At 44.8% G+C, this 18,026-nt stretch overlaps 1 protein-coding gene across 3 annotated transcripts in view; it reads left to right on the top strand.

Moving 5' to 3' along the window:
* The window catches only part of MRPS31 (mitochondrial ribosomal protein S31), a 120,207-nt gene that overhangs the window by 96,290 nt on the left and 5,891 nt on the right, over nucleotides 1-18,026 (top strand). For 2 of the 3 annotated variants that reach the window (XM_033950399.1, XM_033950397.1), the window contains 2 exons: nucleotides 5,284-5,427; nucleotides 9,866-10,008. In XM_033950399.1, coding sequence (XP_033806290.1) covers nucleotides 5,284-5,427; nucleotides 9,866-10,008 — 287 coding nt within the window. The remainder of the gene's footprint in view (nucleotides 1-5,283; nucleotides 5,428-9,865; nucleotides 10,009-18,026) is intronic. The other variant, XM_033950398.1, reaches the window with a different exon arrangement.

Genomic DNA, 18,026 nt, shown 5'->3' with positions numbered 1-18,026 from the left:
ATTGAGGGCTGTGTCCTGTGGGTGCTCGTTGCACACAGCAGGTTAGTTCTACATTGTTCCTCAATGTTTTGCTGGATTGCCTTTGTGCCTTTTTATTCCTTGTTTCATGTGTTGCAGAGCAGGCCGGTTCAGAAGTTGCTTATGTTGCTGGGGGGTCTTCCCCTGTACCCCCCTTGTCATGGATTTGTTCAGGTATATTGTTTGGCTTTGGGACTCAACTGGATGTGGCTCTAGCCCTCAGTCTAAGGGGGAGGAGCATGTGCTCAGAAAAGTGTTGGATTTCTGTAATTTCTGTATGGGTTGGGATTGAACACCTAGGGTATGGAATCCTACAGGGACTAACAGAAAAAAGATTATTGAGGGTAAAAACCTAAATCTTCCAATCTAGGAAGTGGAGACCACCTGACCAGACAGTTACCAATACTGCTTTCATTAGCCTCAGACATTTCCTTATTTTGTTGCCAGCAGCCTGAGGAAACATATGATGTTTCCATGCAGATATTCTCATTGCACAAAAACCTGGCTGTAAAGGCTCACTACAAAATTATTTTTGACCAGACTACCAGGAAATACCACAAACTGTTTGATTCTCAAATGTATTAACGCATTGTGTGTTCCTAATCAGAATGTTGCATCCCACTTTTCCAAAATTCCTGTAGGATAGTATTTATTTAGAAAAGCTGAACTGAGTGAAGAACGTCTTAGGTCAAAAAATGTATTCTAAAATAGTTTTGATGCTTTGTAGAATCGAATTACTATTAACAAGCATAATCTTTTTTTGTTGTTTTTAGTGGAGTATGAGAAATAATCGATCTTTTAATGAGCTTTGAGTGGAAAAAAGACATCAAGGAGTGTTTTTAATAGTTGTGATTTATGTGTGTCTGTGAACCTTGTGAGACGGCAAGTGAGATGAAATAGAGACTGTTAGAATTATTTATCCATCCGCCTACTTCATCCTGCTTTTTAAGGAGTTATCTATGAAATCAGTATTACAGAATTAAAAAGAAAACTTTTTGGTGATGCAGTATAGTTGGGGCTTAATTTCTGGAGGAACAGCCTGGAGTGTAATCCCACCATTTCTCTTTTAAGCTCTACAGCAGCATGGGTATTCTGCTTTTGCCCCTCACTTAAAAAGAAGAGAGTGGACCTGGAGCAGAACATTAAACAGCCACTGTGCTATCTAATCTACCGCATCTTCTGTTGCTTACCTCCTCCCTTTCTGATCTGCAGGAACTGAGACAGGTGGAGTTGATCTTGAAGCATTTGCAAAAGATGAAAGAACAGACATATAAAAGCACACATTTGGTAGTGGGGCTTGTAAGTTTCAATCTGATCTTGATGATTGGTATTTCAGTCTTGTGCCAATTCAACCCCTTTTTGCATGTTACCCAGAACTTAATTTCTGGAAGAACAATCTAGAACAGCAGGCCCCAAGGAAATCAGTTTTGGATCCCTCAAAAAAATGGAGCAGAGTTGTCAATGGACATGGATTACTTCTGGCCCTCTAGCTCCTAGAGTAAGATGAGCAGAGTCAGAATTGTTGGAGGTACTGATCCTCAGACAGGAACAGCTATATATGTCTTTGATTTTTGTATGGTTCACCCATACGGTTAAGGAAACCAAGAGATAAGATCAATGGAGAAGGAATTGGATCCACTTCATCTTCCATTAGTTAGTGTTCTGAAATTTTGTCCTGCCACTGCTTTTCATGCTGGCTTCTTGGGTCTTGTTTCCACTGCTTCTGGTGGCCTCAGCAGAGGAGGGGGGAAATGAAGAAGTTAGGAGAGGGAAGCAGAAAGAAGGTGGAAGAAGGGGAAAGAGAGTGTGAAGGGATATACAAGGATGAGAGGAGGTTTAGAGGGGGAGAAAGAGTGAGGGGATTAAAGGTATTGAAAGGTCTGAATGAGGAGATTGAAGAGACTGAGGTGTGAGAGAATTAAAATCAGATGGCACCATTATTGGCAGAGCTACATAGGCTCCTATTACAATGTAGAGTTTGTTTATTGGAATTTATTAACTGCCTTTATGAAGAGATTCATCCAAGTGTGGTTTTTAGCATTGGCCATGACAGTAACAGCCCTGACACTCATAGATTCCTATGAGCGTAGGAGCTGTTACTGCTACAGCCGGCTAAAAATCACGCTACGGTTTTGTAAAATGGGGGGAGGGGTTAAATTAAGTAAATTTAAAAACAGCAAATTGAAACAATAATAGAACCAGCACAAAACAGTATAAAAAATATACATTTAACAGCACTAAAATTCAGATATCAGAGATATAATACAATGTCAACATAATGCTAATGAAACACTTAATAAGTACGCATTAAGAACATTCAAATAACAAAAATATGATGCTATTGCTTTTCCACAATACAGCTTAGAGTTCATTCTAAATCAGTGGATCTGGTCTACCTATGTCTATAAAGAAGTTTGCCTGTATCTTGTAGAGTTACTTTTAATCTAGGAACCTGGGCAACTTTAACATATCCGATAATCCAAACAAACAGACTTGTCTAATATGTCATAATAAGGACTATTAATAGCTCCTCTCCCTTTGACCTTTGATGGTGTGACTGGAGACCAAATGCTGCTCAACTACTTATCCTAGATAATGTGGAACAAACTTTGTTATGAAATTCAGATAGAGAATAATTATGTAAACTTTTGGAAACATGTAAAACCTGGCTTTTTGACTAGGTCTTTGGCTCCTGATATCTTTTATGCAAGATGAAACTGATGATTTAATTTGATTCAAATTTGTGAGCTGAAAAATGGGAGGGCAGGAATCAGCTTGGAGAAAGATGTTGAGTTTAGGATTAGAAATGTTAATTTTTATATTTTATTTGAACTATAATATATTGTTGCATTTTAATTGTAATCTACTTTGACCAAGAAAAGGCAAAAAATCAAGTGGAAATTCAGTGCCTTGTAAATGTTTTCACACCCTTTCATGCTTTTCTCATTCTGAAGTCTGAAATAGACATTTTCAAATGCATTAAAGTATGAGTCAAGACATTTTGGCCCAGATTCGCATAATGGCATTCCGAAGTTAGTTGGCTGTAGGCGTCCTATTGCTTTCTAATCAATTGGGATGCACTTTTTTTTAAAGATCGATGTGGCGAACAGTGCCTATAGAAGCGCCTAGGTACATTTAAGGATGCCAGAAGCCAGTATGGTTTACGCCAGAAGTGACCTTAGGTATCCTTAGACCCTAGGCACTTCCATAGGCACAAGACAGGTGCCTTAAATGTAGACCAGTAACTACAAAGATTTCTGGTTAAGATTGGGGTAAAACATTGTCTATTCAGCAGTTTCAAGATGCCCTCCTGTATCGGTCATGTTTGTTGAGTTAGCAAGAAGGAACTACTGCTGAAGATCAACCATGGTTGTGTGGAATGATTTTCTGTCCTGATGAGGCAAAAATGGAATGTGTTGCATAAAATTACTCTGCTTACACCATCGCTACAGTAAAGACAGGTTTGTGAAAATTAAGAGTGAAGTGGTGTGGTAGCCATGTTAGTCCACTGTTTAAGATATACAGAAACAAAACAAGACAAAAGGAATAAAGCTAACCTTGATTACCTTAAAATCTGAAAAAATCTGAAAAAGGGTTATCTTCAAAAGCTAATCAAATAATGCACTAAGGCCTAGATTCACTAAACTCACCTATCCGATCTGATCCATGGGCGATCTGTATCCCAGTCTTCCCGGGCGACCGATTCACTGCGCCTCCTTATACAAATTAATGCAATCGGAGGCACGCCCCAGAGTGATCCTGACGCATGCGCAGACCATCTTCTTTGCCTGTAGATGGTCTGCGCATGCGCTTGCTCTCCACACAAGCAAGACCAAAACAGAAGGAAGGAAGGGAGGGGGGCTTTAATGGAATAGAACACGCTTTTAACCCGTGGGTTAAAACCACGGGTTCACACTGCAGGGAAGGACAGCAGAGAGCAGGAGAGTCTGCAGGGACAGGGTGGCAGAGAGCAAGAGATGTGTTTAAAATGTGTTTTGTTGGTTTTATTTTTTTGATACTGGGATTTCAGGGCAGCAGGGCTGGGATTTCAGGAAGGCAGAGAGCAGGACAGTCGGCAAGGATGTGAGTGACTGGTCCTCAGCAGTTGCTTCTTTTTGGATCGGCAAGCCCAATCGGTGTTCCTTCTTCTGTTTAATAAATTGAGGGCTTCCTACTTATGCATGCCATTTCCCCTCATTTGCATGTGCAGATCGGATCGGGTACGGATCGGATCGGGCAGAAGGTTAGTGAATCGGGTCGGAGAAGACTCAAAAAGCTTAGTGAATCTAGCCCCAAGTTAGTTCAATAAAAAAGGTATTACCTTTATTCCTTTTATTTTGTTTTATTTCTATTTATTGCTTTATATTTGAAAATTAAGAGAAATATGGATAGTGCAGAATCCAGATAAATCCTTGAAGAAAACATGTTCAGACTGGCATAGACCTGGAACTGGAGAGAATGTTCACCTTTCAGTAGGACAATGATCTCGAAGCACAAAGCAAGAAGAAAACGAGTGTTCTTGAGTGGCTCAGTCAAAACCTAGCCCTGAATTGAACAGAAAATAAGTGGCAAGATTTGAAGACTGTAGTCCACAGATGATTCCCATCCAACCTGAAGGAGCTTGCTAAGATTAGTGTGCAAAAACTACATAGTCTTGCTATGCAAAGTTGGTAAAATATTTCCTAAATGACTCATGGCTGTTACTGCTGCAAAAAGGGCTTCCACTATGTATTAAGTCAAGGAGTATGAAGGCTTTTGCAATCACAATTTCTTAAGGGTCCTTTTATTAAGGTACGTTAACTGATTTAGCGCACTAAATGCTAAGGCATCCATTATATCCTATGGGCATCTTAGCATTTAGCGTGCACTTGGACCCCTTAGTTACTTTTTCAGTACTGTATTTCAGTAATTGTTTTCATATTGACACACAAAAAAGTGTAGAAGCCTACAGAACTGGGACTAAATATTCTTTATTTGTAGAGATTCTACAAATAAAGAACATTTAGTCCCAGTTCTGTAGGCTTGTACACCTTTTTTGTAATATTGCTTACATTTGTATATTTGTTGATCCTTTTCTTTGTGTTGTCAATGTTTTCATGTTGAACATATATTGTATAGATCAGTGGAAATTCCTACTCTGTTGCATGTTGAATTATGGTTGTTTGGAGGTTTTTGCGAAGCACTGTATATAAAACAATTTGTTTTCTTTTGTAGAAGTTAACTGGTCTACCAATTAAAAAACTTTCCTTTATCTATTACATTTAGATTCTTCACCAACCCTTTGGGATCTTGAGTTAGCCAAACAGATTGCAGCGGCTGGCCATCAGCCACCTCGGAATGGATTTCAGGAGATGATTCAGTGGACCAAAGAAGGGAAACTTTGGGAGTTTCCAATTAATAACGAAGCTGGTATATTTGATACTGTTTATTTTCTCCTCTTGTTTTCTCTTTCTCATGTATATCCCTGGGTATGACCATTGAAAGAGGTTGCAGGTCTGGGTAACAATGAGATACCAATAATGATCTATCTGAAAGAGGGAGATTGAAAGCCAAAGATGTTCAGAGGATGTGTTCAGAGTATAAATTTAGAAAATTTAAGTATGTTCTTACTTTGGAGATAAAAAAAAAAGCAATGAAATATTTGTTTTTCACTGATACCTCTGAAAGGTCCAGCTCCAAGAAGTATCATCTGATTTTCCGTAGCTGCCAGAGGTAGTAGAACAAGGCAGATACTAATTGGGAGATATGGTCAGAGAGTGAAAGATCACCATCAAGGATCACCCCCAGACTGTGTACTTTGTCTTTGGCCATCAGGGTGACAGATTCTTAGGAGACCAACGGGTGTGCAAGTTCGCGGGTCATCTCTTCTTTTTTCAGTTCAGTTCAGTTTTCACCGTGTTTAGTTGCAGCTTGTTTTGGGTCATCCAGCTTTTTTAGTTCTGAAAGGCAGTCATGTAGTTTTCAGGTTTGGACGTCCCAGTTCAAGCCTAGCAGTAAGTACAGTTGTGTGTCATCAGCAAACGAGTGAATCTTTATTTGGTATTGTAAAGAAATGTCTTATCACCGGTCTGATATAGAAATTGAAAAACAAAGGGGACAGGAGGGCACCCTGTGGTACTCCATATTTTATTGGTTTAGGTCGCAATAGAGTAGATTTTAGTAAGATGCATTGGGTCCCATGGCTCAGAAATTATGAGAATCATTAGAGCGCTTGATCCTTTATTCCAGTGCTTGAGAGAGTCTGGCAAGGAGGCAGTGGTGGTCAGTGGTATCGAAGGTGGCACTGAGGTCTACAAGGACCAGTAGTCCATTGCTCGCTTTGTCTAATATGTTCCGGTAGTCATCAGTAATGTCCGCTAAGACTGTTTCCATGCTGTGGAATCTTGATTGATTAGAAGCTAGGACTTGCCATAATACAGTCTTTTCAAGTATCTTGGAGATGAAGGGGAGGTTGGAGACCGGTCTGTAGTTACTGGGTTCACTTGGATCCAGTGTCGGTTTTTTAAAGATTGGTCTGATTGCCAATTTCCAGCTTTGCTGTACTGTTCCGGATTGCAGGGAGAAACTGATTAGTGGTAAGATCGATTTGATGAACACATCTTTTATGGCTGTCAGGAGGTTCGGCAGGCACGGGTCAAGGATGGATCCAGAGGGTCATAGAGCGGTTATTGTTTTTGTTAGATCGTCTTGAGATGTCGATGCAAGGCAATTGAAGGTTTCGGTTCCAGGTTCTCATAGTGGTGGTGGTGATTCTGGGCGTTTGCTGGGATATGGGGTGTCGAATCAAAATTTGTGTGTATATGATCAATTTTTTCTTGGAAGTAGATGGAGAGGGTTTCACTATCCAGGTCGGTTTTTAGATTTTTTTTTTTAAAATTTCCTTGCATGGCCGTGAGCAAGTTTTTTTTGTCAGTGTGAAGAGGTTCTTTGATCTGTTTGGCGCTTTCTATAAGAGATTAGTATAGTAGGGATTTTTTTACATCATGGATTGATAGTTTGTACTCCTGTAGTAGTTCTTTCCACTGGGTTTTGACCTTTTTATCTTTGGATTTTAACTATTTTTTTCGGCTTTTCTTAGTTCTCTCTTTCTTTTTCCTGAGGTTGTCTGTAAACCAGGGGGAGGAGAAGTTGCGAGCATTAGGTTTTATTTTTTTTTGGTTTCTGCTAGGTCTTTGCACAGGGTCTTAAGTTGCATGTGCCAGTTTGATGCGGCTTCTTCGATGGGTGTTGGTTCAGTCCTAGTTGTTTTCGCTGTTTTAAAGATGCCGAATGATGGCTTTTCTAGGTTACATCAGACTTTGGCGCCAGGTGACGACATATGTTCTCAACTGGTGCTGGAGGGGATAGATCAGTATTCTTCAACCGCTGGTCCGCAGACCGGTGCCGGTCCACGAAAAAATCTTGACGATCCGTGAAAGATTCGGGTCCCCGCAGCAACAAAAGGTGCTGAGGGGACCCGGATCCTTCACGAAGAAGAGGAGAGGAGAGATGACAGACCATTGGAGGAGGGAAGGGAAGAAGATGGATGCCAGACTAATGGAGGTGAAGGGAGAAATGGAAGGGGGATGCATGAAGTTTCTAGAATAGGAATAGAAAGAGAGGTGATGCCGTATAGAAGGGGCAGAGAGAGGGTAGACAGTGGATGAAAGGAAGAGAGTGACAAAAAGATGAGGAAAGCAGAAACCAGAGAAGACAAGGTAGAAAAAAAATTTTATTTAATTTTTGCTTTAGGTGAGATGCATCGCTGTTTCTGTGATGTTGCATTGTATGTAGAGTCCAGCTTCTTGGTGCTTCAGTTTAACCTTTGTCTTTGTATTTTTATTCTATCTCCCCATTTTCAGAACTGTAGAGCGTTTTTTAGCGTTGGCATCTGAGCTGTTACCACCGTGGCTAAAAACCACACTACAGTTTTGTAAAAGGGGGAGGAGTTTGTGATTACATACTAGGCTAAGGTGTTTTCTGTGTTCGAAAAGACATGGTTTTCTGTTAGGATTGACTGTGTAAGATTGATCTGTACTAGGCTGGCTTGTTTAGTTTTACAATGGGTTTATTGATGTACTGCTCACTGCAGTATGTAAGATGCTGCCTTTTCCTAGGTATTCATGTGTGACGTGTGGATTGTTACTAAAAATCATGTTTTTCATACAGATGGGGGGGGTGCCAAAAAATGATGGGCCCCGGGTGTCACATATGCTAGGTACGCCACTGCCGACACCCATTCATGTCCTCTTCTCCCTTCCCTTCCCTCCCCCCTCCCGTTCATAGGTTGGCTGGGTCAGAAATAATAGTGAAACTTGCTTCCATCAACGCACAATATGTTATTGCTATTTTTGTAATAAATTGTATCAAGAAACAGCATGTCTGCTAAGTTGTTGAAAATCTTACACTTATTGTAAAATTTTCTAAATAAAAATGTTTTAACTCCCTCCTAATATCCCAATGGCTTGCAGCATTTGAAGACCAGAGTTGCTTACCTCGTCCAAGTTTTTAATTTTGCCCAAGTTTTGTCCAAGTTTTTAATTTTGGCCCATCACAGAGCTGGTGTGGAGTTGGAGAGGTTGTATCCCTATACTTCTACTACGACTAAGGGGTGCTTTTATTATGGTGCACATTTAGCACGAGCTAAAACGGTTAGCGTACCTTAATAAAAGGACCCCAAAGTATCTTAATTAAAAATTTGGCCCGCGACTTAGCCTATGTTTTAGATTTCTGCCCCTTATGTGATTGAGTTTGAAGTTAAAAGCACACAGAGCTGCCGCTAGCCTAAAGAGAGGAAACCTTTCCTGGAGAGAGAAGGGGTACTCCTGGACAAGGGAGGGGGGGAGTACTGCTGGACAGGGGAGAAGAGAAAGGGAAGAGAGTTACTGTTGGAGAAGGGGAGGAGGAAAGAGAGAAGGGGTACTGCTGGACAGGGAAGGAGGAAAATAGGAAGGAAACGGCTGACAGGGAGATTAGAGGAGGGGAAGGAGTCAGGATGGAACGGAGAGATCAGATGAGGGAAAGGGGAGAGACAGAGGAATTAGAAAGTAGAGAGAGATTGATGCTGGGAAGGGGGTCAGATGAGAAATAAGGAGAGAGGGACGGACAAAGATGCTAGATCTGGTGTAGGAGTGATAAAAATGAAGAGAGCAGAATGAATCATGTAAAAAGGAGAGAGGGGGCACAGGCTGGATGGAAAGGGGAAGAAGGCATTTACCATATGGAAGGGAGAGAGGGCAGACAGTGGATGGAAGGGGCAGGCGCTGGATGGAAGAGAGTGAAAAGACGATGAAAGCAGAAACCAGAGACGACAAAAGGTAGAACAAAATAATTTTATTTCTATCTTTTGATTAGAATATATCAGATTTGAAATATGTATCCTGCTAGAGCTGATGTTAGACATAACTGGGGAGTGCAAAGCCCGGGAGTGCTTCTTTAGCTTCCACTGGCTTAGGGCTCTCTCTGACCAGGGGGCAGTTGCCCTAGTTGCACTCCCCCTAACACTGCAGTATTCTGTTAGCATGGTATTTGTGTAGCATTATGTAATAATTTGGCTTATTCAGTTTTCTTGATAGTAGAGGGTATATATGTGAAGGGGAGGGGAGACGGGGGTTTTGTTGATCCTTGCCCTGTATTATTTGTATTTATAAAATGACAATTGTACAGAATATTGTTTCTTTTTATACTTTAATAAAATATGTTCAATATAAAATCATAACTATTTGAGGCTTGTGCGGATGGGATCAGATAGTTTGTGGGACCGAGCTCGCGGGGACGGGGCGGCGATGTTTGTTTTTTGTTTTTTTAATTTCAGTCTTAGTAGTTTGCCGGTCCACGAAATAATTATTTTATTTCCGCCGGTCCATAGGTATAAAAAGGTTGAAGAACACTGGGATAGACCATGTGGCAGATATCACCACAGTGATGAGCAAAGTTTCAGCTTATGCTGTTTCGGCCCGCAGAATGCTCTGGATAAGGCAATGGACAGAAGATTCAGACTTCAAAGCTACTGTGAGCAGGCTTCCTTTTAAAGGGCAGATGCTCTTTGGTAAAGGACTGGATAACCTTATGGCCAGCATGACAGATCACCACCCTAAGGCTTTGCCAGACAGCGTGCCCACAGAGGGGCCAATGGGGGTAATTTTTAAGGCTCACAGTGTTCTCATCAATGCTACAGAGGTTCCTCTGCACAAAGATCTTTTCAGGGATCCAGCCAGAGGTTTTAGTAGTACCAAACGATCTCAAGCCTCTGATTCTTGAGCTGGTGTGGACCCCCAAGAAAACACTATTACTTCTAGATAGTAGCCACAGATAGGATGGAGGCTGTCGGCTGTTAGACCATTGGTACTAGATCTTGTTCAGGAGGGACACAATATACCTCCAACAGATCTCTTTGTTGATTCTCCAGCTGGGAGACTAGAAGAGCGTCCATGGTCCAGCCGACAGTTCAGACTATGGTTCGAATATCCAAACCCGGTAACTTCTGATGCTTCAGAGGAAAGGCCCTGCCAGGGTTGGCCACGAGCAGTCTGTTTTGAGCTCTGCCTCCTGTTGACCGACTGCTGCTTTGGGTAAGCAAGGGAGGGAGGGGAAGGAGGGGGTTTGAGGGTCATGACCACCGCCTGCTTCTGCTTTGGAGCTTAAGGGAGGGAGGGGTCTTTGTGGCTCAAGACTGCTGCCATGCTGGTGCTTCGGGTTGGGAGGGGGGAATTGAGCTGCTTAAGGTTTTTAAGTGGATTATAAATAAATAAAATAAATAAATCTGTGTCAGACAAGGTTTCTAACACATTCTCAATCAACCAGAAAAACAGCTATTCGGCATTCACCAATCCCCATGGGTGCCAAATAATTGAGATTCTACTGTATTAGGAAATGTAAATAAAAATGATAATACTGAGGCAGAAGTTAAAAAGGGAAGATACCTGTTTGGTAGAGGATACAGCTGTGGTCTGGGCTTGGGCAGTTTGATGCACATAGGGAATTAGCCCTGTATTATAGTACAACATGAGCCTGTCTACTTTTGCTGTAGCAAATCATTCAGCCTTCGTTTGCTGGTTTTACAAACTCAGAGTATAGGGTTTCATTGTGGAGAAATAGCAGCCTCAGTTGGAAGCTTTTACAAAATTGTGAACTAGACAATTGAATGGGGAGTGTTTTGCACTGTACAGAAACACCTGGGTTCAGAAGGTAGATTTAGTTTCCAGAACCAGCTGAGTATAGTCATTGCAAGAAAACAGGTTTATTTTTCATTTTGGAGACTGAGTTGGGAAACATCTGGTGTGTCCAATTTAAAGGAGGCATCTGTGACCCTTGCTCACTATGGACCTCATAAATATAAAATGGTGCAACATAGGAAAAGGAGGGGTGTCATTTCCAGCTCCATCAGCCATTTACTGGTCTGCAGGAAAAACAGGAAAGAAACCATGGCAACTCTGAATTTACTGTAACAGAAGCATCACACATACTCTCCTGTGGTGAACCAGCTACAGAAGAACATGGCTGGCAGCGTTGGCTCTTGAGATTCTCCATGCCAGCTGCTTTCAGTGACCTGGCATTTTTGGAGCACATCTTAGCCTCTGTCTGCAATTTCTGTGCAGTATTAAAATAAACCATGGCTATGACAGTTTTGTTCCAGGGTTTTCAGAACGATTTCTTTTCTTATACTGATATAGGTTGCAGAAGAGTATGCAAACAGATTTGCTTATTCTGTAAGTGTGCCAGTGACAGGTCTGGCAGGTAATCGCTCTGGCTATTTTAAACTTTTTAAAGCATACATACAAAATGCTAAACGAAAGCAGTTTTTCCCAGAAATATGAGCTGGCTTTCTGGTAAGAAAATCCATTAGTGCTACCGTTGTCATAGTAAAAAGTAATGCTTGTGATTTATTTATTAGTGCATGTATAAGCTATGAATTCAGCTTATAACCGAGTGCTTCCCCCTCCTCCCTCCCCCCTGTAATAGTACACAAGAAACACACACTGAAAACTTTTCATGCAATGCCTGTGGTGGGCTGTCAGAAAAAAATGAATTTAAAAAGTTTGCATAGCCTGAATCTTGTCCTATCATGACCAGAGCCTCTCCTATCTGGGAAAATCATTACCCCAGGAAAAAGATGACTCTTAGACTATCTGAAATACAACATTCAAAAGCTGAAGTGCCAGGAGTGGGACTGTAGAAAACAAAAACAAATAGGGCTGGAGGTGTGGTAGACCCGAATCAATTTTCAGAGAATTGTGTTTATGAGGAACTCAGTAAACTAAAGGTGGATAAAGTGATGGCGCTGGATGGTGAACGTACGAGGATACTGAAGGAACTAAGGGAAGTTCTGGCGGCTCCACTGGCTGACCTTTTCATTTCATTTTCATTTGTAAATCTTTTTATTGAAATTTTAAACAATAACAAAGAGAAGGCATATGAACCAGTACATTATCCCAGGACAAGCAGGCAGGTATTCTCACTAGTGGGTGATGTCATCCGACAGAGCCCCGATACGGACATCTTGAAAGCATGTCTTGCTTGAAGAAACTTAGAAGTTTCGAGATGCCCGCACCGCGCATGCGCCAGTGCCTTCCCGCCCGATGTACCGGGCGTGTCTCCTCAGTTCTTTTCTTTCCGCGGAGCTGAGAAGTTTGTCTTCATTCTGCGCTGACTGAATTTCAGTTTTTTTTTGCCTTTAACCCGCGTTTTTGTTTATTTCTTTAAACTTATTTCACTTTTATTTTATTTAAAAAAAAAAAAAAGTTAAAAATTATTTCTTCCGGCGGTTCGGCCGGGCCGGCCTCGTGGCTGCGGCCTAGCGCCTTCGACCTTGCAGCGTCGATTTTCCGGCCTATGTCCCGACCAATCACCGGCTTTAAAAAGTGCAGCAAGTGCCAGCGTGCGATTTCGCTCACGGACCCGCACCGACGCTGCCTTCAGTGTCTTGGTCCGGAACACGTTCCGAAATCGTGCCGGCCTTGTTCCACGCTCACTGCGCGCTCGTTTAAGCGGCGCTGCTTGCTCTGGGAGTCGATGTTCAAGATGGAGACTGCCAAAGACATCTCTGCTGCTGCGGCTGTTGAGGTTTCGCCGGTCCATTTGAAACCTACATCTGCGACTCCTGCATCGAGCATCGTGAAGCCCGCATCGTTTGCCCCGGCTTCAGCTTCGAGTTCAGCATCGGCGCCTGCCTCCGTCTCCTCGGTTCAGGTACCGCCTTCCACTGTCCCTCCCGTGGTCATCAAAGTGCCTAAAGCTAGCAAGCAGAAGCACTTGGCCACGAAGGAACGCGAAGACCGTGCAGGAGGACCCCCTTTCGGTGCGGATCCCTCCATATCGGCTTCGCTTCGATCCCTGCTAGAAGCTCAGTTTGTCGAGCTTATGCAAACTATGGGACCCCGGCTTATCGCCAACATTCAGGGTGAGATTCCGACCCCGGTTTCAGGGGGCGGTCCGCCCCCTCCCCCTCCTCCTCGTCGTTCGATCTCTCTGCTCGACGAGGGGGATCGGCGGAGGGCGGCGGAATCCTCCAGGAGGGCTTCCCTTCCTGAGATGCCGCCTTTGGAGCCCATCACACCTCCACGACAACAGGGTGCTAGGGCGGCTCCTGATAATCATAGTCCTGGGCATACTGCATCGCAGGAGGAGTTCTTCCGCACTCCATACCAGACATGGGTGGCGCTGCGTGAATCCGCATCCCTGCCACCTCTGCGATCCACTGCATTGAGCCCTATACATTCCTTTGAGGCTTCGAAGGATCAATCGATGCATAGAAGATCTCGTTCTCCGTCCCGTCACCGGGAGGGGCATCGATCTCGGCACTCTTCTCGGCACTCCTCACGTCATTCGGAGGTGTCTCCGCAGAAAAAGATGCAGCGTTTGGGGTACTCCTCGTCGGATGTGTCCCAGCCGGAGGGACCAGAGTACGAGGAACCATCTACCTCCTATTCTCCATGCCGATCTCAGCTCTCCCTGGACCCGGAGGCTTCCACTTCTTCTAGTCCGTCTCGTCGGCCGGCCTTGGCAGACCAACTGTCTTTCTCATCCTTTCTCCGACAGATGGCGGATGACTTTGGACACTGGGTCCAAATATTCTAAAGAGTATTTGGACACCATGCATTTGCCTCACCCTCCGGCGGAGACACTTCGGCTTCCTCTGCATAAGCTGCTGGACCAGACTTTCATGCGCTGTTTTGAGACACCGTATTCCCTGCCTGCAGTTCCCAGTAAACTGGATGCTCGATACCGCATCGTTCACCACAAGGGATTTGAGGGAGCTCAACTTTCTCATCAGTCCCTTCTAGTCGAGTCCTCTCTCAAGCGTTCTCATCCCTCCCAAGTCTACGCTTCCGTGCCTCCGGGCAGGGAGGGGAGAACGATGGATAAGTTTGGTAGACGTATCTATCAAAACTCGATGATGGCGACTCGAGTGCTCAATTACAACTTTTTCTTCTCTTCATACTTGGATTTCTTCTTGCCGGTGCTCCGCAAGTTCATTCCTTTCATCGATGCTCAGGCTCGTTTCCAGTTTGAAGAGGTGGTGGCGACCCTGTCCCAGTTACGTCTTCAACTGATGCAATCCTCCTACGATGCCTTCGAGCTCTCGGCTCGAGCTGCGGCATGTTCGGTCGCCATGCGTCGCCTGGCGTGTCTTCGAACCATCGATATGGATCCGAACCTCCAAGACAGACTTGCAAATGTACCTTGTGCAGGAGCGGATCTGTTTGATGAGTCTATAGAAACTGTTACTAAAAAGCTGTCGGACCATGAAAAGTCTTTTCAGTCTATTCTGCGTCCTAAACCGAAGCCTCAGCAGTCTCGTCCCTCTAGACCGCCTCAAATTTACCAGCGGCGTTATCAACCGAGGCAGACTCCTCCTGCGAGACAGCCTGCGAAGAGACAGCCTCCGCAGAAGACTCAGCAGAAGCCTCAGATGCCGGCTGCACCCAAGGCTACTCAGCCTTTTTGACTCTCTTCCAGGGAGCATAACCGACGTTCTGTCTTCCCCTGTTTTTCCCATAGGGGGTCGTCTCCATCAATTTTGTCATCGATGGGAGTCAATCACTACAGACCTTTGGGTCCTTACCATCGTAAGAGAGGGATACTCTCTTCATTTCCAACGGGTCCCCCCGGACCACCCTCCAAGAGAGTATCCTTCCAACTTAACGCAGACCGCTCTTCTTCTCCAGGAGGCTCAGGCTTTGCTTCGGCTTCGGGCCGTCGAGCCGGTCCCGTTAGATCAGCAGAACCAAGGGTTTTACTCCCGGTATTTCCTGGTTCCGAAGAAGACGGGCGATCTGCGGCCCATTTTGGACCTTCGAGTCCTCAACAAGTTTTTGTTCAAGGAGCGGTTCCGTATGCTGACCCTTGCCTCTCTCTATCCCCTCCTCGAGCAGAACGATTGGTTATGCTCTCTGGACCTCAAGGAGGCCTACACTCACATCCCGATTCATCCGGCCTCCCGCAAGTTCCTCAGATTTCAGGTGGGACATCTACATCTGCAGTATCGAGTGCTTCCATTCGGCCTTTCCTCTTCGCCCAGAGTCTTCACGAAGTGTCTGGTGGTGGTGGCCGCTGCACTCCGGAACATGGGTCTCCAGGTGTTTCCATACCTCGACGACTGGCTCATCAAGGCCCCGTCAGCTCCAGAGGTCATTTCGGCGACCTTGACTACGATTTGTTTTCTGCAGAACTTGGGCTTCGAGATCAACTTTCCCAAGTCACATCTTCAGCCCACCCAGACTCTCCCCTTTATCGGGGCGGTCCTGGATACCATCCAACTTCGAGCGTTCCTTCCTCCTCAGCGCATGGATGCTCTTCTTCTACTCTTCCAGTCGGTGTCTTCTCGCCCGTCCATCTCAGCGAGACACATGATGGTCCTCTTGGGTCACATGGCATCCACAGTTCATGTGACGCCTTTTGCCAGACTACATCTCAGAATTCCTCAATGGACCTTGGCATCTCAGTGGACTCAGGTGTCCGACCCGTTGTCCCGCCACATTGTAGTCACTCCTGCTCTACGGCAGTCTCTTCTCTGGTGGATGACCTCTTCGAATCTATCCAGAGGTTTACTGTTTCACTCTCCTCCCCACCAGAAGGTTCTCACCACCGATTCATCGAACTATGCATGGGGAGCTCATCTGGATGGTCTTCGCACTCAGGGGTTCTGGACCAGTGCGGAACGACTCCATCAAATCAATCTTCTGGAGCTCAGAGCCATCTTCAATGCTCTTCAAGCTTTCCAACATCTGCTTCACGACATGGTGGTCCTAATTCGCACCGACAATCAGGTCGCCATGTATTATGTCAACAAACAAGGGGGCACGGGCTCGGCCCCTCTTTGCCAGGAAGCTCTTCGAGTCTGGGATTGGGCGGTCCGCCACAACACCTTCCTCAGGGCTGTCTACATTCAGGGGAAAGACAATGTCTTGGCAGACAAATTGAGTCGTCTTCTCCAGCCTCACGAATGGACTCTCCATTCCAAGCCCCTTCATCAGATATTTGCACAGTGGGGGACGCCTCAGATAGACCTCTTTGCAGCCCCCCACAACTTCAAGCTGCCTCAGTTTTGCTCCAGGATCTTCACTCCTCTCCGCCTCGAGGCAGACGCTTTTCTACTGGGTTGGGGGAATCGCTTCCTATATGCGTTTCCTCCTTTTCCTCTCATTCAAAAGACTCTGGTCAAGTTGAGATCAGACCATGCCACCATGATTCTAATTGCTCCTCGGTGGCCCAGACAACCTTGGTTCTCCCTTCTACTTCAACTCAGCAGCAGGGAGCCAATACTTCTTCCAGTGTTTCCTTCACTACTCACTCAACATCAAGGTTCACTACTTCATCCCAATCTGCAGTCCCTCCACCTGACAGCTTGGTTCCTTTCAACATAACTCCTCACCAGTTTTCTCAAGCAGTGAGGGAGGTCTTGGAGGCTTCCAGGAAGCCTGCTACTCGACAATACTACTCCCAAAAATGGACTAGATTCTCCTCCTGGTGTATTTCCAATGCCACGGAACCTCAGCGAGCTTCCCTTTCTTCTGGATTGGACTACCTTCTACACCTATCTCAGTCTGGTCTCAAATCTACCTCCATACGAGTCCACCTGAGTGCTATTGCGGCTTTCCATCAGCCTCTGCAGGGGAAACCTTTGTCTGCTCATCCTGTGGTTTCCAGATTTATGAAAGGTCTTTTTCATGTCAACCCTCCTATCAAACCTCCTCCTGTGGTTTGGGATCTCAATATTGTCCTGTCTCATCTCATGAAGCCTCCGTTTGAACCTCTCAACAAGGCTCCACTTAAGTATCTCACCTGGAAGGTGGTTTTTCTGGTGGCCCTCACGTCTGCTCGCCGGGTCAGTGAGCTTCAGGCCCTAGTGGCGGATCCACCGTTCACTGTATTCCATCATGACAAGGTGGTTCTTCGTACTCATCCGAAATTCCTGCCTAAAGTGGTCTCTGAATTTCACATCAACCAATCCATCGTGCTTCCAGTGTTCTTTCCAAAGCCTCATTCTCATCCTGGGGAAGCTGCTTTGCACACTCTGGACTGTAAACGTGCTTTAGCTTTCTACTTGGATCGCACAAAGCCTCACAGAACTGCTCCTCAACTTTTCGTCTCCTTTGATCCAAACAAGTTGAGACGACCTGTATCGAAGCGCACCATCTCTAACTGGATGGCGGCTTGTATCTCTTCCTGCTATGCCCAGGCTGGATTATCCCTTCCCTGTAAGGTCACAGCCCATAAGGTCAGAGCAATGGCAGCCTCTGTAGCCTTCCTCAGATCGACACCGATTGAGGAGATTTGTAAGGCTGCCACTTGGTCCTCGGTTCATACATTCACCTCTCATTATTGTCTGGATACTTTTTCCAGACGGGATGGACAGTTTGGCCAAACAGTGTTACAAAATTTGTTCTCTTGAAATTGCCAACTCTCCCACCATCCCATTGGGGTTAGCTTGGAGGTCACCCACTAGTGAGAATACCTGCCTGCTTGTCCTGGGATAAAGCAATGTTACTTACCGTAACAGTTGTTATCCAGGGACAGCAGGCAGCTAT

This window comes from Geotrypetes seraphini, chromosome 6, assembly GCF_902459505.1.
Source record: "Geotrypetes seraphini chromosome 6, aGeoSer1.1, whole genome shotgun sequence".
Taxonomy (NCBI): domain Eukaryota; kingdom Metazoa; phylum Chordata; class Amphibia; order Gymnophiona; family Dermophiidae; genus Geotrypetes; species Geotrypetes seraphini.
This window is presented reverse-complemented; position numbering and strand designations above follow the sequence as displayed.